The sequence below is a fragment of the Mytilus galloprovincialis genome, chromosome 13 (assembly GCF_965363235.1).
Source record: "Mytilus galloprovincialis chromosome 13, xbMytGall1.hap1.1, whole genome shotgun sequence".
NCBI lineage: Eukaryota > Metazoa > Mollusca > Bivalvia > Mytilida > Mytilidae > Mytilus > Mytilus galloprovincialis.
In genome coordinates, this window is record NC_134850.1 from 39,621,080 (window position 1) to 39,643,635 (window position 22,556).

Sequence of the window (22,556 nt, forward strand, 5' to 3'; positions counted from 1 at the left end):
GTTTCTAATCGTAAATTCAAATCAATTTTTCTACATTTATATGCAAAATTAATAGCAGCAATATAAAAAAAAAATGCTATTTAGTTTCTTATGTGGAAGAAAAACTTAGCTTACAAAAATACGAGTTTGGATAAAGATATACAGTTGTCATCCTTGCTACAATATGCATTTTAGTGTTATAAAGGATAATAAATTGATTACTCTTTTTTTTTTGCTTTTAGCATGCAAATTTATTACAAAATGGAGTGTTGTAATGGATATGGAGGATCTTCCTGTCTAGGTAAATAGTCTATGGTATTCATAAAAAGGCTCGTTTCCATTAAAAAACAGCACATAACAGCCCAAAATATAAGTAAAGGTTTCTGGAACATTTACTAGGTACTTTCTTGATTAAAATTTTAGAAAGTGCAGGCTTATTGAAATAGATCAGTAAAAATCGTCTAAGGTCCTCTTTGCCTATAAGAAATATTCGTTTACCAAGTTTAGCAAAATGTGTCATTAAAATTATGCAAGTACGCATACACTGGCTATTGAGTGGATGGTACCCCTGGGGACTGATAGTTACATGGCAGCACAATATCCAAACTTGTGGAAGATAAAAAAAAACCCGATACATAATAAGATTTATGTGCGCGCAACACATCAGATATAAAATTAATGATATGCAGGAACTTCTGAACATGTAGAATTATGACTGTATTCGTTCGGACTTTTCCTTGTGATGGTTTAAAAGTAAGAAAGCTACTTTTTGTCTGTCGATACTTTAATTTTTTATATTAGTTGCATGATCTTATTATGTTCGTCACACATTCCTCCAGTGGTTTGTTAATTTTTTTTCATGAGAAATGTTTCTTCTTTAAGACTTATCTTGAACTTTCTTTCTACCACATCTTTGAGTAAAATTGTCTCCAACAAACGTAACGTAAACAAATGTTTCATGCCATTTAGATACCGAATAGAACTTTCTGGATATTCGCCTTGCATGTGAAAATTATTAAATAAAAAGTATTTTTCGCGAACGGAACTGGTAATTATTTTTGGTAATATTTATTGAGTGAAGTATGTGAATTCTGTACATATAATTAGATGAGGGTTTTGTTGACGAGACAGCAACAGATTAAAACTATAAAAAACAGAGTAGGCATCAACAGGTTAACGTTTGAAGACCATGCCCTATTGCTAAAGAGTAGTACGATGAGCAACATGTATAGTTGTTAACTATTATGTAGTTTGGTCTTGGTGGAGGGTTGTCTCGTTGACTTTTGTAATCTATTTTCTTGACAAAGATGTAAAGCTCTATATCTATAAGTCTTACGATTCTTTAAACTGAACAGAAAAAAATGTGTATACCTGAACAGCTATTAAACAAGTATAAATATACTATCTTTGAAAGAAAATCTCATATGTTATCCTAAACCTTCATTAATGTTAGTGCATGCGTCTGAGTTATAGTCTTCTCGTACTCTTAATTCATCGAAAGCTTTTCCTTATTCAGTCACCATAACAATGCCATGTCTCGTTAGAAATGCAAGTGTAAAAGGAAAAATTTGCAAGAGAAGGTAATCGATATAGAAAGAAGATATTAAATCCATTCGGAAAAAAAAAATTCACCAAATCATCAACTGCCAAGACAAAGTTTGATGAACTTATTGAAACGCATGGAACTACAGTATATAAAAAAAACACAAAAAAACCCCGATATTTTACCATCTTCATGGGCTCCATGAGTCTGTGTTGATTGTTTGTCAATGTTACACTCGGAAAAGTATTTACAGCACAAAATCACAAAAAGTTAATTAGCCTTAAAATTATCACTAGAAACTCGTTTTACTAGTACATAACTTTAATCGATCGCGAATTACTTTGATAGAAACTACCATGCATAGATCTGCCACTTGCAACAACTTTTTTTAAGAATAACGCACGAAATCTGACAAGTCGGTAAGCTATATCTTCATATGGAATGATATGTAATAAATGTATTACTAAGATCTCTTTTTTTAAAGCTCAATGCAATAGACTGACCAAAACCAGTACAGACGGGGCATGTAATTTACACTATACGAATGACAGCGTCCCCGACAGGAATTCATTATATGTAGAAAGAAATAGTGGCGGAACTTGTGTTTTACCAAATAAATGTGAATGCTGCAACAAGGGATTTTATGCAGATCATACTGATGGATACTGTAAAAGTGAGTCTATCCTTTTTAAATTCTTTTCTCTCTCAAGTTAGAACAATATTATCATGCTTCAATTTCCGTCTGACATTTTGTTCAAAAGAAATGATGCAAAATATAAAATTGACTCGGACGTATAAAGCTAGCGCAAAAGAAACAAAGAATGTGTGGTTGGAAAAATATTTCGGGTTTTTATAAAACTTTGTATGCATTTAGAACTCTTTGAACTGTACCTTAATATTGAAAAAAACCTAAATAAAACATTTATACTTCCGGAGATGCAGTCTTTTTGAAAATGTTACAATAAATCTATCAAATAAAACTGAGAATGGTATTGGGGAATATTTCAAAGAGACAACAACATGACAAAAGAACAGAACAGCCCAAGGCTACCAATAGGTCTTCAACACAGCGAACAATTCTGGCTTCAGGTAGCCCATTAAGAAAAATGTGTCAGATATAGTATAGATGATATATAAAAAGCGGCGACTGAAAACTTTGGTCATTAAAAGAATACTGCGGTCTATAAACACCGGCAGGTAGACCTCTACCAACAGTTTCCATGCAATAACTAAGTCTTATAACCATTGCTTTTCAAATTTCTAATATGTTTTTACTGATGACATGATGGAAGTCAGGTTCAGTATGAACGAGGCTCGCTTTTAAGGTAAGGAGTTATGGTCCTTGATAGATTGGTAAATGGAGCTATTTGACGTTTCAGTGCAATATCTTCTGAATCAGCCTTAATTCTTAAAAGTTTAATTTTATATTACCAAAATGGGATTACAAAACTGACGAGTATTACTGTAACTGTTCAGGAGTTTTTTTCCTTGATAGGTTGGACAAAAACATTCAGTTATATCGTTTCGGTACAACAGTTCAACCAATGCTTTTAAAATATGAATTATGTTGTTAATTATGACAAAATGCAAGTGACGTTTGATATGGTTAATTTTTACTCTTGCCGTTTAGGAGTTCTTGATATATTAGAAAATAATGCTTTTTGTCGTGTTCGAGCACTACCTTATATACTGTTCAAATTAATGATACTCAAATTGAGGCCAAGTTCGATATTGACTAATTTCCCTATTGACAGTCATGAGCTAAGGTCCTTGACAGATTGGAAAGCTTACTTGTTGTTTCCTGGCAATAGATATTTTTATCCAATGCTTTTAAAGTTTTGATATGTAATTGCGAATGACAAACTGGAGTTTAAATTTGATATTGACGAATTTCAGTTTGCCGTTCATGAGTTATGGTCGTTGATAAACTTGACAGGGTATGTTAAGTCGGTTCCATGCAATAACTTATGAACTGTCCAGCTAATGATTTTCAAATAAACATATGCTGTTACTGATGCCAAATTAAAGGTTTGATATTGATTATTTTCACAAATGAACATATGAACCTTGTTGGATTGAAACATATGCACATAACGTGCCAGGTCAAACAAGCTTGAAATGAAATACACGGATAAGAGGAATATTACATTTTTGAATCTTTTTAGGTGATGAAAAAGAAATCGAGCGCGTTAAATATGAGGAAGAAAATGAAATTAAGACCATACTGATAAATCAAAACTACTTGTTGTTGAGTCGCAACGTTTTTAGCTTGGTACCTATGATACAATACAATACAATACAAAGTTTTTTATTGTCAATTATGACGCCCAATAATTTGAGCAGTACAATTAAGTTCAATTTCATACAAATGATTACATATTGATTACATTGATTATTTAACAATTAAACAAAGTCAAGTCTTTTTCAACCAAATAAATTCTGCAGAAAAGATATATATATATATATATATATATATATATATATAGTTTTACAATATAATATAGATGGACAAACTACCGGTGACTTAACTGTATCTAGAATTAATTTTCTCTCTTTGAATAAAGTACACAATAATAAACTTACTTTTTTAATTATAACATTATCCTCAGATGACATTAACCATATTAATTTTGATTTATTTGGGAGGCTTTTAAAGTTTTTGTTAACCCTATTTAAGTAGTCTATATATTCAGATCTTTTATTTTCTAAAACAGGACACTGAAGAAGAAAATGAATTTCATCTTCAACTTCAGTGTTACATAATTTACATATTCTATCCTCCACTCGAAGCCCCACATATCTGCCTCTTTCAATTTCTAATTTATGTGCACTGACTCTGAACTTAGTGAGTAGTCGCCTTTCATCCTCATTTAAAATTAATAAGTACTTTTCCATATAAATATTTTCTTTAAATAATCTGTAAGTTTAGTTTATTTCCATGCTGTTTATTTTGTCTATCATTGTAAAGTTCAGATTTCCAGATACAAGAATATTTCTGTTTTAATTTCCGGTAAATTAGTGATTTTAAATCCATCTTTGAATTTTTAACAAGTTTAAGATCTATATCAAGATATTTCATAAGAATAGCAATACAACTATACCAACTATTTTTGTTTAAACTATTTAGTGATCTAGAGACATTCATATGAGTTGAAATTTTTTTTCAGTATGCCCATATATACCAATGTGTGACTATAGAAGCTGCCACTCGCCTCATGGACATGGGAACGAATGTGTGTATTGTAAATATGAAAATGATAATATACGTTATGAACGAGCCTATAAGTACAACACCATAACCATTGCATGTGAAAGTGAGTGTTAAATTGCAATTTCAAAACGTACTTAAAAAAGAATCATTTCGTGTAGTATAATCCTATAGTGTACAAGACTTCGCATTTTCCTTTTGCTTTCCTACGTTTTTATGTTGATATTTCATGTGACATTGATATGAACTTTTCCAAATAAATTCAGACTACTACAAAAATCAAATTATCATGACCAAACACTATGTAGAAAGGCATCACAACAATTGAACATTTTGAAGAAAAAAAATCTAGTGTATACAGTATTGGTATTTTATCAAAATTAAACAAAGTAACTTTTTTTCACACACTTTAAACTGGATAAGATTTACGTTTTGTCCATTTCTTTGCATTTACGTGAATTAAATGAAAATAAAATAGGGAAAAAATCAGAAGAGAACTCTGCGATTTATATTCAATGATTAACGATACATTTCTTTGTAAAGCTCACAAGCATTGAATTTCTCTTACAATTAAACGCATGTGAACGACTACGCAATAGATACATTTAAAATGATAAACAGTCTAGCTCCCCCTAGTCTGAATGAGCTCATACACAACAACGATGTTAATCAAATCTTTTCGATTTACTGCACCCTTGTATAAGAGAAAAAAAATAACATTGAAATGTGCAATACGAAAGAAAAGTCCTTCTTGAAGGAATAATTCTTTCAATATCGTTGATATCAATTTAAGAATGGTTTGATTATTATACACAGAGAAACTTAATGCATTTAAATCATATACAGAGACTTGTTCCTGGAGACCAGACAGTACCAGATGTTTTCCTGGTTATTGTTCGGACGAGTATGCAGATACATGTGTTTGTACTGAAGGTTTCGGTAGTCCATCAAGCCACTGTATTGAAAGTAAGTAAAATATAAACATTTATAGCGCTCGTAATAACAATGCCAAATATTCATCGAAACTTCATTACTACATCTACCGGTATGATATCAACAATCAAATCTTGGGTAAAGGTGGTGTGAATAAGATCTCGGATCATGATATGTGCCATACAATAAAGCTAATTATGTTTTACATGTATTTTGCAGTAACAAAAGCAATCGATGTACTCCATGCCCAAGTGATCTTCATGGATGCAGAAAACACTACGGTGTCATCTCCAGAAAATGTGAATAGCCCCAGGAACGTTCCAAAGAAATGGACCAATAATAGACAATTGAATACAATGGAATTTTCTCTAGGAGCAATTTACAATGCAACAGGAAATATACCAAAGTTTGGTGAACACACTGATACCATAAATGGCAAAATTCTGACGCATTATGTTACCGAATTTAAGTATGGTATTATTTCAGGCGGGATGAAAGCTATGTTAATCAGAGGTAATTTTTTTTTATCTTCTACATAAAACGTAGTTTACTTGCATAATTTGCTTATTTTAAATACTGGTTAGAAAGAATTATTTTCTAACCACAGTAATAGATTTTATAAAAAAGTTTTTATTTGAAATATTCAAATCAATATCGATATACAAAACAGTATAATAGATTTTTTATATCATCTTTATTTGAAAGTTTAATTTGATAGGATTACATTTTTGTCTCCAAAATTGATATGGAGATGACATCAAATTGACATTATTATACTATGTACCAGTTTTAATTTTGACTTGTTATATCAACGAATGTTCCTTGACAAGACGATTTACATAATTGCTTAATTAACAATTATACATTTATTTCAGACCATGTTGCAACTGTATCCATTTTCAATGAAAATTGCCAAATTGATATGACACTAACTTCGCCTTTCCCAGTCAAGTCAGAGTTTCGCTGTCAAAAAAGTTTAAAATTTGCAGACCAGTTTAGACATAATGATGAGTAAGTACACTACAAATATTTACAACGTAATCTATACTGTTGTATCCAAGGCTATATAGTTTTTCTCAAAGACTACAGTTTTTCTCAAAGACTCAATTATGGTTGAATAGTTTTCGATTTGTAGTTCTGAACTAATTCTGTCGAAATATAACTATATGTTTCATTTTCATTTTTTGTCGCTAGTGAAAATTGAAAATCGATCGAAGATAAGGTGTGGCTCTATTTAGAATTAAAAAAAAATATAACATGAAACATGATTAAAATATTTTGATTCTGAATTTTGTATCTCGGATGGTTTTTTTTGTCATCAAGGAAATACATTATGTTTTTTTTTTCAATTTTTTTACAACAAGTAAATAAAGGCAACAGTAGAATACCGCTGTTCGAAATTCATAAATCGATTGAGAAAAAAAAATCCGGGTTACAAACTAAAACTGAGGGAAACAGATCATATATAAGAGGAGAACTTAAGACACAACAGAAACACAACACTAAAAAGTAATACACACAGAAACAAAGTATAATAATATAAAGATGGCTATTTTCCTGACTTGGTACATGATATTTTAAGAAAAAAATGGTCGGTTGAACCTGGTTTTGTGGCTAGTCAAACCTCCCGCTTTTTTGTTAATGTTGAATATAGTTCAAATGACAACATGACATAACAGGACTACACTACAAATAAATGGGAGAATATATAGGACAGAGAAACACACAAATAATAGCTATTAAAAGGTACCAGGTTTATAATTTAATACAGTTATCAAAGGTACCAGGATTATAATTTAATACGCCAGACGCGCGTTTCGTCTACATAAGACTCATCAGTGACGCTCAGATCAAAAAAGTTTAAAAGCCAAACAAATACAAAGTTGAAGAGCATTGAAGACCCAAAATTCCAAAAAGTTGTGCCAAATACGGCTAAGGTAATCTACTCCTGGGCGTATAATACGTCAGACACGCGTTTTGTCTACGCAAGACTAATCAGGACGCTCAGATCAAAAAAGTTCGAAAGCCAAAACAAGTACAAAGTTGAAGAGCATTGAGGACCAAAAATATACGTATAATTACTTAGCATGAACTACATACAGTCTTTCAGGAAGCTGAATCCGGAAACACGTGTTGGACGTACAGAAACTAGATGCAGAGGTTTAACTTGTACCAGGCCAACACTGCTGCTGATGTACTCGACATCATATTTAATATTCGTTATATCTAAACAAACGTTTTCCTCATATTTTAAAAAAAGAAAGACTATGTGGAAAGAAAAGAGAAGGGGTGCTGATGATCACAATAAGCGGATGGTTCCAATGTGCTTACGAATTTTCGTAGGTCGAGAGAAACTGGCAATGTCGTGGCAGATTAAAACAAACAATGACGAAATGTGCAAACTGACAATACCATGCGGAAACCAATTCTCTCTTTTGAAACAGTGACCTTTTCATTGACCTATTGACCAAAAGAATCGAAAAGATTCTTCTTCTTCTCTACATTCCATCTGTATCTATTTTTCATTTTAATCATGAAAAACAATCAAGTTAAAAAAAAGCAGAAAAGAAAACTAAAATGAAAAATATACTAACCCCATCAAAAACTAATAACTTAAGTATTCCATGCATTATTTGAAAGAAGGATATATATACCGATGGATAATGTAGCAAAGAAAAAGAATGTATTTGATTGTTGGTTAATAGGACAATGTCAAGCTAACTGTTACAAAAAAAAAAAAGGTTTCCGCATGGTTAATCAGTTTTCACTTGTGGATTGAAATACTTATACAGGTGATAGATTGAGAAAAATGGAAGGAGCATAAATAATTTTTGTTTAAAAGGTCAATGGTTAAGATCACGGTCACTTAAAACAGTGAGGTCAACATGTCAAAGGGCAACGTAATTATATAAAATAAGATTTAAAATGGTTTTCAGAATAGTGGCATACTATGAATTGTTACATAATGATACAGTATATGCATACAATTGAAATAACCATCCTTTCCTTATCACATTTTTAAAATAAACTTTATATTTAAGTTCTTGTGATATTCAATTTATAGGTTAACAATATTAGTTGAGCTTGAAAATGGAGGATATTATGTATACGAGAACAGAGATGACAGACACCGTTACAAAATTGTTAAGAAGTGGCCTACGCTGTCGGTTAATTTGAAGGGAATAAAAACGGTCGAATCTTACAAGATTCACTGGGATACAGAGCTACCATACTATTATTGCATTAAATCGTTTTGTGATTCTCTACCTCTCTATGTACCTGATACATCAAAATCTGTTAGTATAATTTTATCCTTTAATACTGAACTCATAGCAAGTATAATATTAACAAAATTTAGTTTTTTTTTGAGTTGTAAAATACACCTCATTTTTTCAAAAGTACACTGTCAGGTAAAAATAGGAATAATATATAAAAACAAGAGGCCAATCAAATCCATCATAGATTGACATAGTATATTGCTAACTGAATTCTTAAAAAGCGCCTGATTATCATATAATTCACATTTTTCTTTCCGAAAAACCTTTCTGGAAATGATATTTCCCATATCAAAATACTAATAACCAGTCAAAAATATATAATACTTTACTGTTGGAACGCATTAAAATCATGTTTGGAATAACTGAATGCTGCATACATTGATTCACAATTCAATCTTTTAAAAAAATAACACACATATCTATATGAGCATATCATTCTACAATTCTTAAGTGAAATATATATATATATATATATCATATAAAACGTTTAGATATTAGTCAACTATTTTTCTCGAAGGTGCTAGATCGATCGTTATGAGAAGTAAATAAATTATATAAACGCCTAAAAAGTGTAAAAAAAACACTACAATATTAAAAAAAAAATCGAAAGGTTTCCGCGGAATCCAGTGTCTCGAATTCTTTTGCTTTTCTCTATGTGTTTAGTGTGATAGGGGAATGCACGTAATAGAGTTACAGATTTCCGACGACGACGGAATGAATATGTCTCGCTTTTTTAAACTTTAACTGCAGACTGGATGAAGCATGTGTAATGTTAACTTGAAGAAAATACTATGTCCATTTATAAGTAATATACGGAAAAACAAGAAATACATTTTTACAAAATTTCATTCTAGATTTTGATCAAAAACATTCAAGCTTCTGTCCAAGTTTGGCACAAATCAGGGAATGTTTAAGAAAGTAATTATTATTTTAAAAACTTTATTCACAGAGTGAATGTGATGTTAACTGGCACAAAATCTCAGTCCATTTATAAGTAAAATACGGATAAACAAGATTTTTTTTACAAAATGTCTTCTGGATACTATCTTAATATGATCATAATCATCTCTTCTGTCCAAGTATGGTTGAAATCCAGGATAGTTTAAGAAAGTAATTAAAATTTCAAAAAACTTTCAATAACTTAAACCACAGAGTGAAGTTTTTTTGGACGCCGCTAAAGACTAAAAACAATTACTCTATATATCAGCACAGCAATGTAAAATCTGCATCTGCATTTTTGCTCTTGCTTTTTATCTTGAAACTTTAACTATTGGTAAATAGAAATTTAGAGGGCTAAAAAGTTCAGCAAGACCGAATCCGCAAATAAGTCATAATTGCCAAATGTCAGTTAATTCCTTATATAAATTGTTGTCCTTGATTGACGATTGTTTATCGTGTATTTCTTTTTCTCTCTATCATCCGGAACACTATAAGAGAAAGATAGAGACGTTAAAAAGCAAAAACAACTAGATTTGCCATTGCAAGCAATAGCGGATGGCACCCTTCCCCATTGCCAGGTGAGCGGCAGCCATTTTTGAAAATTCCCAAGTCAAAGAACTCATCTACAGATGTCTATTAACATTCTTGTAAAGTTTCCATAATTTTGGAGCATTTTGAAATTTTTGAAATTTTTGCTATTTCCATGGTAACGGGTTCCATTTCCAAAATTCCAAAGACTAGTGCCACTTTTTGACATGCCATGTTAGATATCCATAAAGTTGTAGAAGGTTTGATCTTATATTTTTGCAGGAAATGCATCTTCGATGTGTTTTCCCATAGGGCCAATGTTAAACTTTCGCTCTGTTTCCATGACAATGGCGGCCATTTTGGAATTTCCTAATATTGTCACAACATCTAGACATACAAAGGAACATTACCATAAAGTTTCATCCAGCTAGGTCTTATAATGAAAGATTTAGAATTTGCATTTTTTTTTCACATTTTATCAGTTTCCATGGCAACAGCAACCATCTTGATGATGCCATACCCTGTTTGCAAAACTTGATATGCTGGGTAACATTATGGTAAAATGTGAACACATCCGCAATTGTAATTTGTCCCCCTGAAATGACCAATTCAACCATTTTCACTTAGATAATTGCAATTTTTTCGTTGATACTATCGCTTAACAATTTCAACTAAAACATTTTCTCTTAAAGAAATTCTTTTGATTTTAACATGTTGAATACGAAGGATTAAAATATGAAGGCAATTATATAATAAGGATCGAGGCAAGCTATGAAATCACCATTACTTGAATATAACAGCTGAAGATAATGTTTGAAATGATTTTTTTAAACAAAATTCATCCTTTGCATAAAATCAATTTGATTAAAAATAAAATATTCTTCTTGTGTCATAATTGTAGATAATTTGAGTTAATGTAATTATCCAACACAACTAATTGACATTTGCAGCGTGTTATCGATGTGCATTGGAACAATTGGTCAGATGATCTTTCTGGAGTAGATTACTACGAAATTGAAGTATTTGAATTGGAAACTGCTGGACTTGAATTAAGAGAAAATACGGCACCAGTCATGCATGTAAAAAGCATTAAAGGTCGATCGGTATGTCGTATGATAATATAAAACGTTCATAGTAAATCTAAATTTTGATTTGATCACATGGCTGAATTTGTCATTCCATGTTTCATATTGATGTGATATTTGCAAAATAAACAAAACATAATAGGATACGAATTTGAAGACTAATCGTTAGATTCACGATGGTTGCTCCTGTAGTTTTCGACCCCTCAGTATCAATGTAATTTAAGTCAATAATCTTCTTAAAAATAAATTCAAATGAAATCATATGGGAAAAATGAATGTTGATTGCAAGAAGACATACCATAACACTATGACTATAGATCATTATATTACAGTATTCTACATCTGATCCTAGTATGTCAATAATACAGGGTATTTATATATTTCATGAAAAATAAGGCATTTTGAATTAAACGAATTGTGTTGTTTGAAGATATATAGCATCACAATCTCAGTTGATCTTTCGAGAGCTGAAAAATTAAGAAATTTAAATAGTTTAAATCGGTTTTGAAACTACTTATCTCACATTTGGAAAATGAAGTTTACAAAACACCTACTTGCATGTGCAAATAAATTCAAATTGCCATTATTCATGTCCGTGAAGGATATCCTAAGATCATTACTGCTAACCGAATCCCAAATAGAACCCCCATCTTATCTATCATACGTTAGCTTCTTTACTGAAATAATTGCAAATATTCATGTTCACAAAAATCCAATGACCCGCTACCGGATACTTATATAGAAATAACATGTGGTATAATTGCCAATAAGATAATTTTCTCCAGAGACAAGATGATATAGAAGTTATAGAAGTTAGACATATATCTACATTAACTACACTTATTTAGACGCATATACTATCGAAATAACATATGTTTAAACAAGTACTACGTTTTAGGGAATTAATTTTGATAATGAAAAGTTTCAATCCATTTTAAATGTAGACGCTAAACAAAGAATTTTGGTCTTTAAAATTTAGCCCCAAATATGTAACTTGTACTGGTTAATTAGTTTCGCACATTTATATGATATCAGGAATAGATTACCTTAGCTATATTTGGCTAAACTTTTAGGAGTTTTGGTTCTAATTGCTCTTCAACTTCGTTCTTTATTTGGCCTTTTAAACTTTTTTGGATTCGAGCGTCACTGATGAGTCTTTTGTAGACGAAACGCGCGTCTGACTTTAATACAAAATTTAATCCTGGTATCTATGATGAGTTTATATATCACCCTTTTCCTTTTTGATGCAATTATTATTTCAGAGCAAAGTAGAAGTGACAAAGCCAGGAATATATGCTGTGCATCTTTTTTGCTTTGATATGGCAGGAAATTATGAGACTGCAAGGGCATTTGTTCTCTATGACAACAACGATACGATCGATCTAGGCAAAGGACAAATAAAAGTGAAAAATACAAAATATTACCTTGAAAGAAGATGGATAACTGATTCCAGTCCTCTCATTGAAGTGGAATGGAAGGACATATTTATAAAAACTGATCATGTAAAATACAAGTGGCTTGCGACTGTTCAACCACACCCAAATATTCTGTCGACATACGATGACATTAGTGGTAAACGCACCGTAAATAATGTTCCGAATGTAAAAGGTAATTACGCAAAATAGTTACATTTGAATAGCACAAACAAAGATTATTATGAAACTGTAGATGACCAAAATGTATTTTTTTAACAAGCTTAAAACGGAGGTTGACACAGATAGATCAAAAACATAGTAGGATGAACACAGTCTAAGGATGCCTCCGGGTGCGGGAATTTCTGGCTGCATTGAAAAACTGTTGGTGATCTTCTCCTGGTGTCTGTTCTATGGTCGGGTTGTTGTCTCTTTGACACATTCCCTATTTCCATTCTCAATTTTATTAGTAATAGTTAAAAATAGATTTACGTTGTAACTTAGATTAAGAAATAAAAAAGCCATTAAAAAAACTGTAGATACCTCTGTTTCAGCAGTACACTTTAGACCTTTTTTCGGATAAATTACAACATTCATTTGTGCCGAACATCATTTTACCATGCCAAGGAATCCTCCATTGAAAATCCGTGAACCTCCTACGACACCCATAAGTAGTTAAAGATTCGATTTCATTAAACAAAGTAATTTATGACCTGCATATAGGTGTCGCTTAGAACACGTCCATATACGAAATGGTCAATATGAACCATCAGTATAATTTGCTCTATAGGATGTTTGCACGAACGTAATACGTCTGAGTGATCAAATAAAGTCTGTTGTGCAGAATTTGAGGAAAATCTTGGCACGATACTTAACATATTTATGTAGATTTGTTTTACCAAAGAGATTAAATATATTTGATAGGAAATAAAGAGATAAAACAGTAGTTATCGTCATTTTAAAACAACGTAATCAATGTATCTTTGAAATAGGTATTGTAAGGTTTGAAATTGTCCATGATGTTAATGGTACCAAGCTCAAATCAAGTTCGAAATTTACGGTTGTATCAAATGTATATGCACAATTTACGGTTCGAAATGTAACGTGGGATGATGGGGACCAACTTAAAACAACAATAAGAGCATTTGATATTCTGGAAAACTACAGAGATGAGACGATAATCACTTACAAAGATTCAACGCCACCAGTTATTTCTAATTTGTGGCTAACGAAAGGAGATCGTATTGACACTGCCGTTCACAGCTTGAAAGAATTGAACGAAATGACGTAAGAAAAACTTTCATTTTCATACAACAGATAATTGGATATTCTTTATGAGTAAAAAGTGATAATAATTTTGCAGTTATTTGTTTAAAATGTAAGTTAACTCGTTGCTTTCTCTCGATGACAAATTCGAAAGAAAAAACAGCTCTGTAGGCTGGACATACACGTAGGAAGTGGTACTCATTTTTAACACAACCCATAGACGCATATGTCTAGGAATAATTTTTTATCTACCTCATTCCATGTTCATTTCCAAAGAACTACTTTCCAATTTTGTGAGTAAGTTACTATTTATTAAAAAAAATCAAAATAATAATCAATTACAAAGTCTGTTTTCAAAAGAAAATTATAAATCCTTTAGAGAATACTGTAAGTAAAGATATACAGATTATTTGTTTTTGCATGTAGATGAACTTATTTTATATACCATGATTAATTTTGAATTTGCAAGCCAGAAGCGTGTTTCGTCTACAAAAGTCTCATCAGTGACGCTAAAATTAAAAACAAAAACAAAACAGTTAAGATCCAAAATTCCAAATTTTCGGTGGAAGAAAAGCCTTAGTATTTCAAAAATTCAAAGTTTTTTGATCATTTGATTTATAATAATGACGAATATCAGTGAAAATGTATATGAGCACATTATGGCGATATCAGTGATAATTTATATGAGCACAAAAGTGATGACCACTAAACTGGTATTACCCTCGGGGAGGAAACAACAACAATGCAGCTGTGGCATCGACCAAGTTGTTGTGAATAAACTCATCATGTATACCGATATTGATTTAAATTGGTACGCCAGACGTGCATAAAGTACATATACGAAGTTGAAGTTAATTAGGGATTTTTATTGAACTAGTTAGACATGAACTTTTTTTTAAAAAAGATAAAAGATTTGTATGCATTTATCACAGGTAAATTGTATATTTTTTGTATAGTATAAGTAAACTATATTTTAGAATCGAGATTTTGTGATTTTCACACTGACATGTTGATTACTGCCATTTACGTTTTTATTTCTAACTGTCTGAATGAACCATCGTGATACTACATACAGTACATATGTCATTGTTTTATGATACTTGTCTTTCAGGATTGAATGGGATGCCTATGATTATCATAGTGGAATAAGTCAATTAAAATGGAGGTTGTACAGTAACTACAGTGGGATTAATATCATTCATGGAGAAATTGACTTACCAGGCCAAGGCGAGACACAGGTGCTAATACAATTATTTGATATACTAATACCTAGTCCAACATAACTATACATTCTTGAATTGTCATTTAGTTTATTGAATATACAAATTGCAATTAATGAATTTGTGTTATGATTTTTAATGAGAGCAGTAAAAAAATGTTCGTTTATTTATGCAAAACCTGTATTTCATGTTTCTGTCTTTTAAAGAAAATAATACACAAAATAAACATGTTAACACTAATCGTACCACCATTTGACATAATGGAACTTGTAAATGTTTGAAATCAATTTATTTATTCGTATATATTCTTGTATGTTATTACTTGACCAGAGACATGCATGCCAAAAAATCCCAGATGTAATACCAATAGACAAAAATCAGATTGTAAAATAAGAAACACAAAAAAAACCCAAATATGACATAATGTTTAAATAGGTAAGCATATTTCATTTTGACATGCGTATTTACGGGTTTTTTTGACAGAATTTTACAGAATGTGAGGAGAAATATAACGTCACTAGAGGACCGGCATGTTACTGTACCAAGTACACGGGATGTTACCAAAAACATTTCTACATCAGACCTAATATAGTAGTAGGAGAAGGCAATGGAATAGTCCATAACAAATCTATGGGAGAACACAATTTGGATTATTTCATTGATGTAAATGTGACAAATATGGCAACATTAATTTCACTGAAGACTATCAGGGTAGGTACAGTGTTCACTATGTACCTTTCATTTTTCTTTCTCTTACGAAAGAAATGGTCTATTGATGACATATTTTATTGATAAATTGCGCAGTTTTGGTTTTTCTCATTGTTGAAGAACGAACGCTGACCTATAGTTGTTAGCCTCAAAACGTCATTTTTTTCTCTGCTTAATCTTTGCCTCATCGGCAATCAGAACTTATCTTCTTAATGTTATATAAACGAGTCGGATAACTGAAATTCAATTCATGTTTCGAATGCGGTTTTCTAACCCTTGGATATCCATAAAGCAGTGGTAAAGGAGAAGGTCCGACAAGTGCCGATTTTGGCCTTAAATTTAAGGTTCATCTGACGAAAGATTTTGGACACTTTTCAAACACTTCAGTGTCTATTTCAGTTGATTCGATTAGTCAATGTGAAAGATTTTAACTTATTTACTCATTAAAAACGCTCTGATTCAAGTTAAATATGAAAAATCTATCAAATATGCCAAAAAATGTAACTTTTAAAATGTTTTTTTGTCAAAAATAAAGGTGGGCGTATCCATGTTCATCCCCAACCTTTATATATGTTATGTATTATCATCAAATACAACTTACATTTCAATATTAAGAATGAACATAAATATGACCACTTTCATTTAAGACGGACACCGTCTAAAATTGAACTAAAATGCTAAAGTTGTGTGAAGATTTCAGTAATTTAGCATGACTTAATGATGCTAATACCAGATATATGTGCATTGCATTGTACAAAAACCCAGCCCATATTAATTTAGCAGAATTATTCTACTTTCCAATAAATAACTAAAAGTTTACATTTTAACAATTTTGTAAAACTGCTATATTTTGGGACCAAAAAGGGGACCTACTCCTTTCTTTTTTTTCATTTCTTAAAATACGACCATTTAAAGGGTATTGATAAAATTAATTTGGCCGACAGTCACATAGATCAAGATTACTATGACGGAATATACCAAAACATTAGATAGAGCAGTCGAATAACTTTTATAAAAGCTAAAGTAAACAAAAAATATAACTAACACAGGACAAATTGACAATGCTATAACAATTCCTAGTGAAACCATAGAAAGAGACATAAATGAAACGCAGTGATAGATATAAAGAAATAGAATATTTATATAGAATAATATAGAGGTGTGACATTTCCGTTCATAATTTTGGTTTGATGAAAACTTGTTATAGGAGTTATAAGTCATTTCAAAGTGATTGAAGGTGCAAAAAATGATAAAACAAAAGTAATTTCAGACTCAGGCTTTGGTGGTATGATTTTAGGCAGTACAGCTGCCTTATGCGAGCACCCTAGATTTGTGTTCTACCCAATAAATGCTGAAATATGTGCCATTGTTATTATCTAGCTGGATGTTATATGTTATTCATAACTAATTGGACAGTTTTTTCATACTTTTAATTCTTGATTACAAAAAATATGATAAGAAAAACCTTAAATGATCGTCGATTTATCCAAAAGTTTTGAAGTTGCACATAGGAAGTAGGGTACATTAGGAATCTTTATGTAGTTTATTATCCCCTGAGATTTTGGCTAAGCTGTCAAAGAACAAGTGTATGAAATGTTTAATCGCCGAAAATTTCTAAAGACAAGTAGTTTAGATTTCCCAAATGGCAAAAGTCGTAGGAATATTGTTTGTCGTCAATACGTAGTCAACTACGTTAGTAGTCTTAAAATAAGTTCCACTGTTCATGCTGTTGACGGCAATTTTAAATTATAAGACGAAAATTTTGTATCTTTTCAATTTGGAGGCAGGGGTTCAATTAGCGATTGTCCGAGTTCTGCGAACTTCCATTTTTGCAGTCGAACTTTCGACTTGGTTACTAGCTACGCTCGACCTGCATGACTTGAGAGGAAATAAAAACATAACTTTGCCAACCTTTTTACCAAAGTCTCCTAGGAAACGATCTCAAAACTTGTTTTTAGCATTATTATTCATGACAGCGATGTTCATTTTTTTCAACAGCTACCTTTATACAAAAAAATCGCCGACAAAGAATATGGAAATTCGAATAAAATCGTATCTGACAAAAACAACATTGAAAACAAAATGGCTGACATGAGAAGAAAATTCTAATGTCGGATCCGATTCCGGAAGCGGATATGGGTAATTCCGGGTTTTGGCGAACTTTAAACTTTTAAAAAAATCAGACAGATGACAAAATACATCTTTGCATGGTAAATGAATATAAACACTAGAATTGAAAACCAAAAGCTATATGTAAAAGAATGAAAAAAACAGAAAATATTTTGTACTGAAAATGTAAGAAACGTACAATTAAATACAATGATGATGAAGTAGAGCAGAAAATAATGGTGCAACAGTGCCAGCGTTCTGAAGATCCATATGTATCCATAGGAAACTCAAAATTACTTTTTGACAAATTTTAATGTCAAAATCCAATACAATGTGAGTCTTTGTGACTGTTGGGAACAGTATATCTAACAATATATATGGTCCTGGTGACAGTATGAATTTTCTTTATCAGAAATAAATGTTGGTAAAGCAAGTTAGATGCTTTTAAAGTGTAAACATATTACTAAATGGGTATTTTTTTTCTCAATTTTGATGGGACAGTTAAAATACCTTGAAGTTTCTTATTTTACACATATAGTGCAACTACATTATATAATACCTGAATGTAAGCAAATTATATGTAGTGGAGTCCTTTGGGGCACTCTAACCCCTCCTGTTTGATAACTTTGAAACGGATGAGATCCCAACCTCTCAACCATATACATTCATGTATGGGACTATATAACTAATCAAATGAAATATAGGTGAAGTCCCTAGGGTCACCCACCACCTCCTGCTTCAGAACTTGGAAACAGTCGAGATCCTCACCCCTCAATCATATTTATTCATGTATGGGACAATATAACAAATCAAATGAAATATAAGGGAAGTCACAGGGGTCCCCACCCCTTAACCATATATATTCATGTATGGGAGAATATAAAAAAATAAATGAAAAATAGGGGTAGTCCCTAGAGTCACTCGCACCCTCTTGTGTGTGTTTTGAGAACTTGTAAAAGATTGAGATACCAACTCCTAAACCATATTCATTGCTGTTTGTCATTTCAAAAAGATTGAATGACATACAAGGTCAATCTCATAGACGTCACATATGCATATCACTTTGCTAGACCTAACACCTGAAATTTTATTCCAAACTTAGACATCATGGACTTGGGTTGATGGTGGGAGTCATTTAGATTTACTATGGACAGGTCAGTCAGACCTCACTATTGATCCCTGAAGTAGTAAAAGTTTGTCTGATTTGTCTCTCATAACTTTTGTACAGTAGAAGACAAACTCAGTTTTCTTTCCAGGGAAGCAAGTCAATTCATACTTTTACAAGCTTGTACTAAAGTCAACTTGAAATACTAGCAGTCAACTAATACGAGCAATTACGATCAACTAGAAGAACTGCAATCATTGCGAATTTGTACCACTGCTGACTAAAGACTCATGACCATGAAAACAATATACTTGATATATACGTTGCTATAGAAAACCTTCATAAAATATGAATTATTTGCCTTAATGATTAATTCATTAAATGAACATAAATGTACAATTATATATGAATGTTTAATGTTTGTTCTTTTAAATCTTAAAAAAAATTGAAGCAACAGTGCCAGTTTTCATAATTATGTTTGCCTTGGGTTTTGGTTAACTGCCTACAGTGCTTACAGCGCTTTGATTAAAAAATTTTAATTGATATTTTGGAATATTATTATTGTAAAAAAATGGTAAAATTTGAGAATCATCTGTGATGCTAGGGAGTAATAATTTGCTATCCAAAATTATTCTTTGTAAACAAAAAGTGATTATCCAAAATTAATACATATATTGCTTTGTATTTTACAAAAGTTAAATTCATCGAAAAAATATCCCGATAGAAAAACATGACTTGTCCTTCATTCAGTGTCTGTGTCTCATACAAGAATTTGCAAGCGATGCCTTAAATGCCATATTCATTTATAAGTTCATATGGTGACGAGTTTAGGCAAAACATAAAAAAAAACATTAATCTTGAACTTTTCTAGCTCATTTCAATTTGAATTTATTTCAGATAACTGTTGATACAACCCCTCCAGAGGTGGGACATGTACACGATGGAGTGTATGGTAGTCCAGAAGTCGATTTCCAACAGGACATGCGGCTTGATGCTCATTGGGAAGGATTCTTTGATCATGAAAGTGGTGTTGCATTTTATCAGTATGAATTTTCAGATGTCTGTCTTACTGAAGAATATTTTCAACGTAAATCTTTGGTTTGTATTCTAAAAAATTATGCAATGGAATTAAAAAAATGCAATTTGGTTAAAATCCATCAGGCAGAGCATGAAATCATTATTTTCAATTCTAGTTAATCGATATGTAATATTTTTTTATGATATAGAACCCAACAAAATTATCATTATGGGGTAGAGGGGTTAAACAAAACAGAAGATCTCCTGATTAGTTTGATAAAAAAACAGCGCTTGTGACACACGACACAGTAAATCATGTGCTTAGAAACGTTAGGAATAAAACTAGAAATCTGAGATCAATACAAAATCTTATATTCACAAAAACACATAGAGATAGTAAAACATACTAATAAGATTTTTAGCTGTGGATAGACAAAAAGTCAAATCGCAAAAATACAAAAAAGTCCCTTATCAAATGGCAAAATCAAAAGCTCGAACACATCAAACGAATGGACAGCAACTGTCATATTCCTAACTTGTAAAAGACATTTTCTTAAGTAGAACACGGTGATTTAATTCTTGTTTAATAGTTAGCTAAAACTCTCACTTGTATAAAAGAGGGGCGAAAGATACCAGAGGGACAGTCAAACTCATCAATCGAAAAAAAACTGGCTAAAAATGAAAAAAACAAACAGACAAATAATAGTACACATGACACAACATAGAAAACTAAAGACTAAGCAACACGAACCCCACCAAAAACTGAGGGTGATCTCATGTGATCCAAAAGGGAAAGCAGATCGAGCTCCACATGTGGCACCCGTCGTGTTGCTCATGTTATTACAAACCCGGTAAATAGTATAATTCGGTAGGTCACATTCATGAAAGGAAAGGGGATTGTAGTTACGACGTAAGAAGCGTATCCGATATCATCTGTGAAACGGTTATTCCATAACGGTTAAACAACTCTTGATGGCGTCGATATAACAGTCACATAAAATTATTTTTAAAACGATGTGTGAACAAATCAAACAGACATGATAGGGGTACAGTAGTCAACATGTGTTTTTATCTTAATCACTATAAAAACTTACAAATATAAAAACAAAAACTATCATAGAACAATAACACAATGACGGGATGTATAAGTACAGAGCCGTGGCAAATGAATACCACCAAAACAGACGACTAAAGAGTAAAACTAATATTCATAAAGACAAATAAAAGAATACGTTAACACGTTATTCAGATGATAAACAACGTCAGTACTAAGAATCTATACTTTAAGACCATTATGTATTATTTGTGAAGTTGAAACGCGATATTTATCAACATGACCAACAAGGTCCTGGTACCTTCCAATGAATTTTCTTATTAAAAGAACGAGACATTCTTTGACATACCATTGCAATTGGTTAATCAATTTGGATTCCGCCTCAGATACTGGAGACGTTTCACAAAGTTGTTGCGGCATGCTGTTAAATACCGAACAAGTTGGTAAAAAAAGAGGGGAGAAAGATACCAGTGGGATAGTCAAACTAGTAGATAGAAAATAAACTGACAACGCCATAGCTAAAAAAGAAAAGACAAACAGGCAAATAATAGTGCACAACATAGAAAACTCAAGACAAAGCAACACAAACCCCACAAAAAACTGTAAATGTCTATCCAATATGTAGATGCTAACAAGGTGGGGGAAATTGATCATTTCAAAATTAAAATCGTCACGTTTGTCATATATTCTGGTACTGAGATGACCGTGTATATATAGCTTATTATCTATGGTAAGTTTATTTATTACCATTTCAATTTTGTAAAGCAAAGAAAATCAAAAGTTTTAATAGAACTAATTCCAGAAATAGACCAAAATTAAGAATTGTTTAGAGACCTGATTGTTTTGACCAATTCTGCCAAAGTGTCCAGTACATTTTCTTCTCGCTTAGCCCATGCTTTGCATAATTATTTTGAAATCATGGTTGCCATTCATGTGCTGGGGTTCACTAAACTAAGGACCATGAAAAGTCACCTTTGGAGATTTTCGTGTTGAATTATGTATAGATCCCCAGTAATAAAATGCATGGCCAGAGGGTTTGACAAAAAGTTAATTTTGCTATCGTTTATGACTATTGCGGATACATCCAAAATTATTCTACAAATTATCTCGATCCATTGATAAATATTTTAATTGTTGAAGATGTTTTTATTTTATATTGATTTATACCAAAA

General features: G+C 31.7%; 1 protein-coding gene across 1 annotated transcript in view; it reads left to right on the forward strand.

The window, feature by feature from the left end:
• The first annotated feature begins 224 nt into the window (after positions 1–224).
• LOC143057529 (uncharacterized) overlaps positions 225–22,556 on the forward strand; it is a 34,383-nt gene continuing 12,051 nt past the window's right edge. Inside the window, exons 1-13 of the mRNA XM_076230840.1 lie at positions 225–280; positions 2,007–2,195; positions 4,690–4,836; positions 5,577–5,696; positions 5,883–6,176; positions 6,539–6,674; positions 8,728–8,959; positions 11,359–11,511; positions 12,756–13,101; positions 13,898–14,192; positions 15,283–15,409; positions 15,875–16,102; positions 20,211–20,411. Of these exons, the coding sequence (XP_076086955.1) occupies positions 241–280; positions 2,007–2,195; positions 4,690–4,836; positions 5,577–5,696; positions 5,883–6,176; positions 6,539–6,674; positions 8,728–8,959; positions 11,359–11,511; positions 12,756–13,101; positions 13,898–14,192; positions 15,283–15,409; positions 15,875–16,102; positions 20,211–20,411 (2,508 nt within the window). The 5' untranslated portion in view covers positions 225–240. The remainder of the gene's footprint in view (positions 281–2,006; positions 2,196–4,689; positions 4,837–5,576; positions 5,697–5,882; positions 6,177–6,538; positions 6,675–8,727; positions 8,960–11,358; positions 11,512–12,755; positions 13,102–13,897; positions 14,193–15,282; positions 15,410–15,874; positions 16,103–20,210; positions 20,412–22,556) is intronic.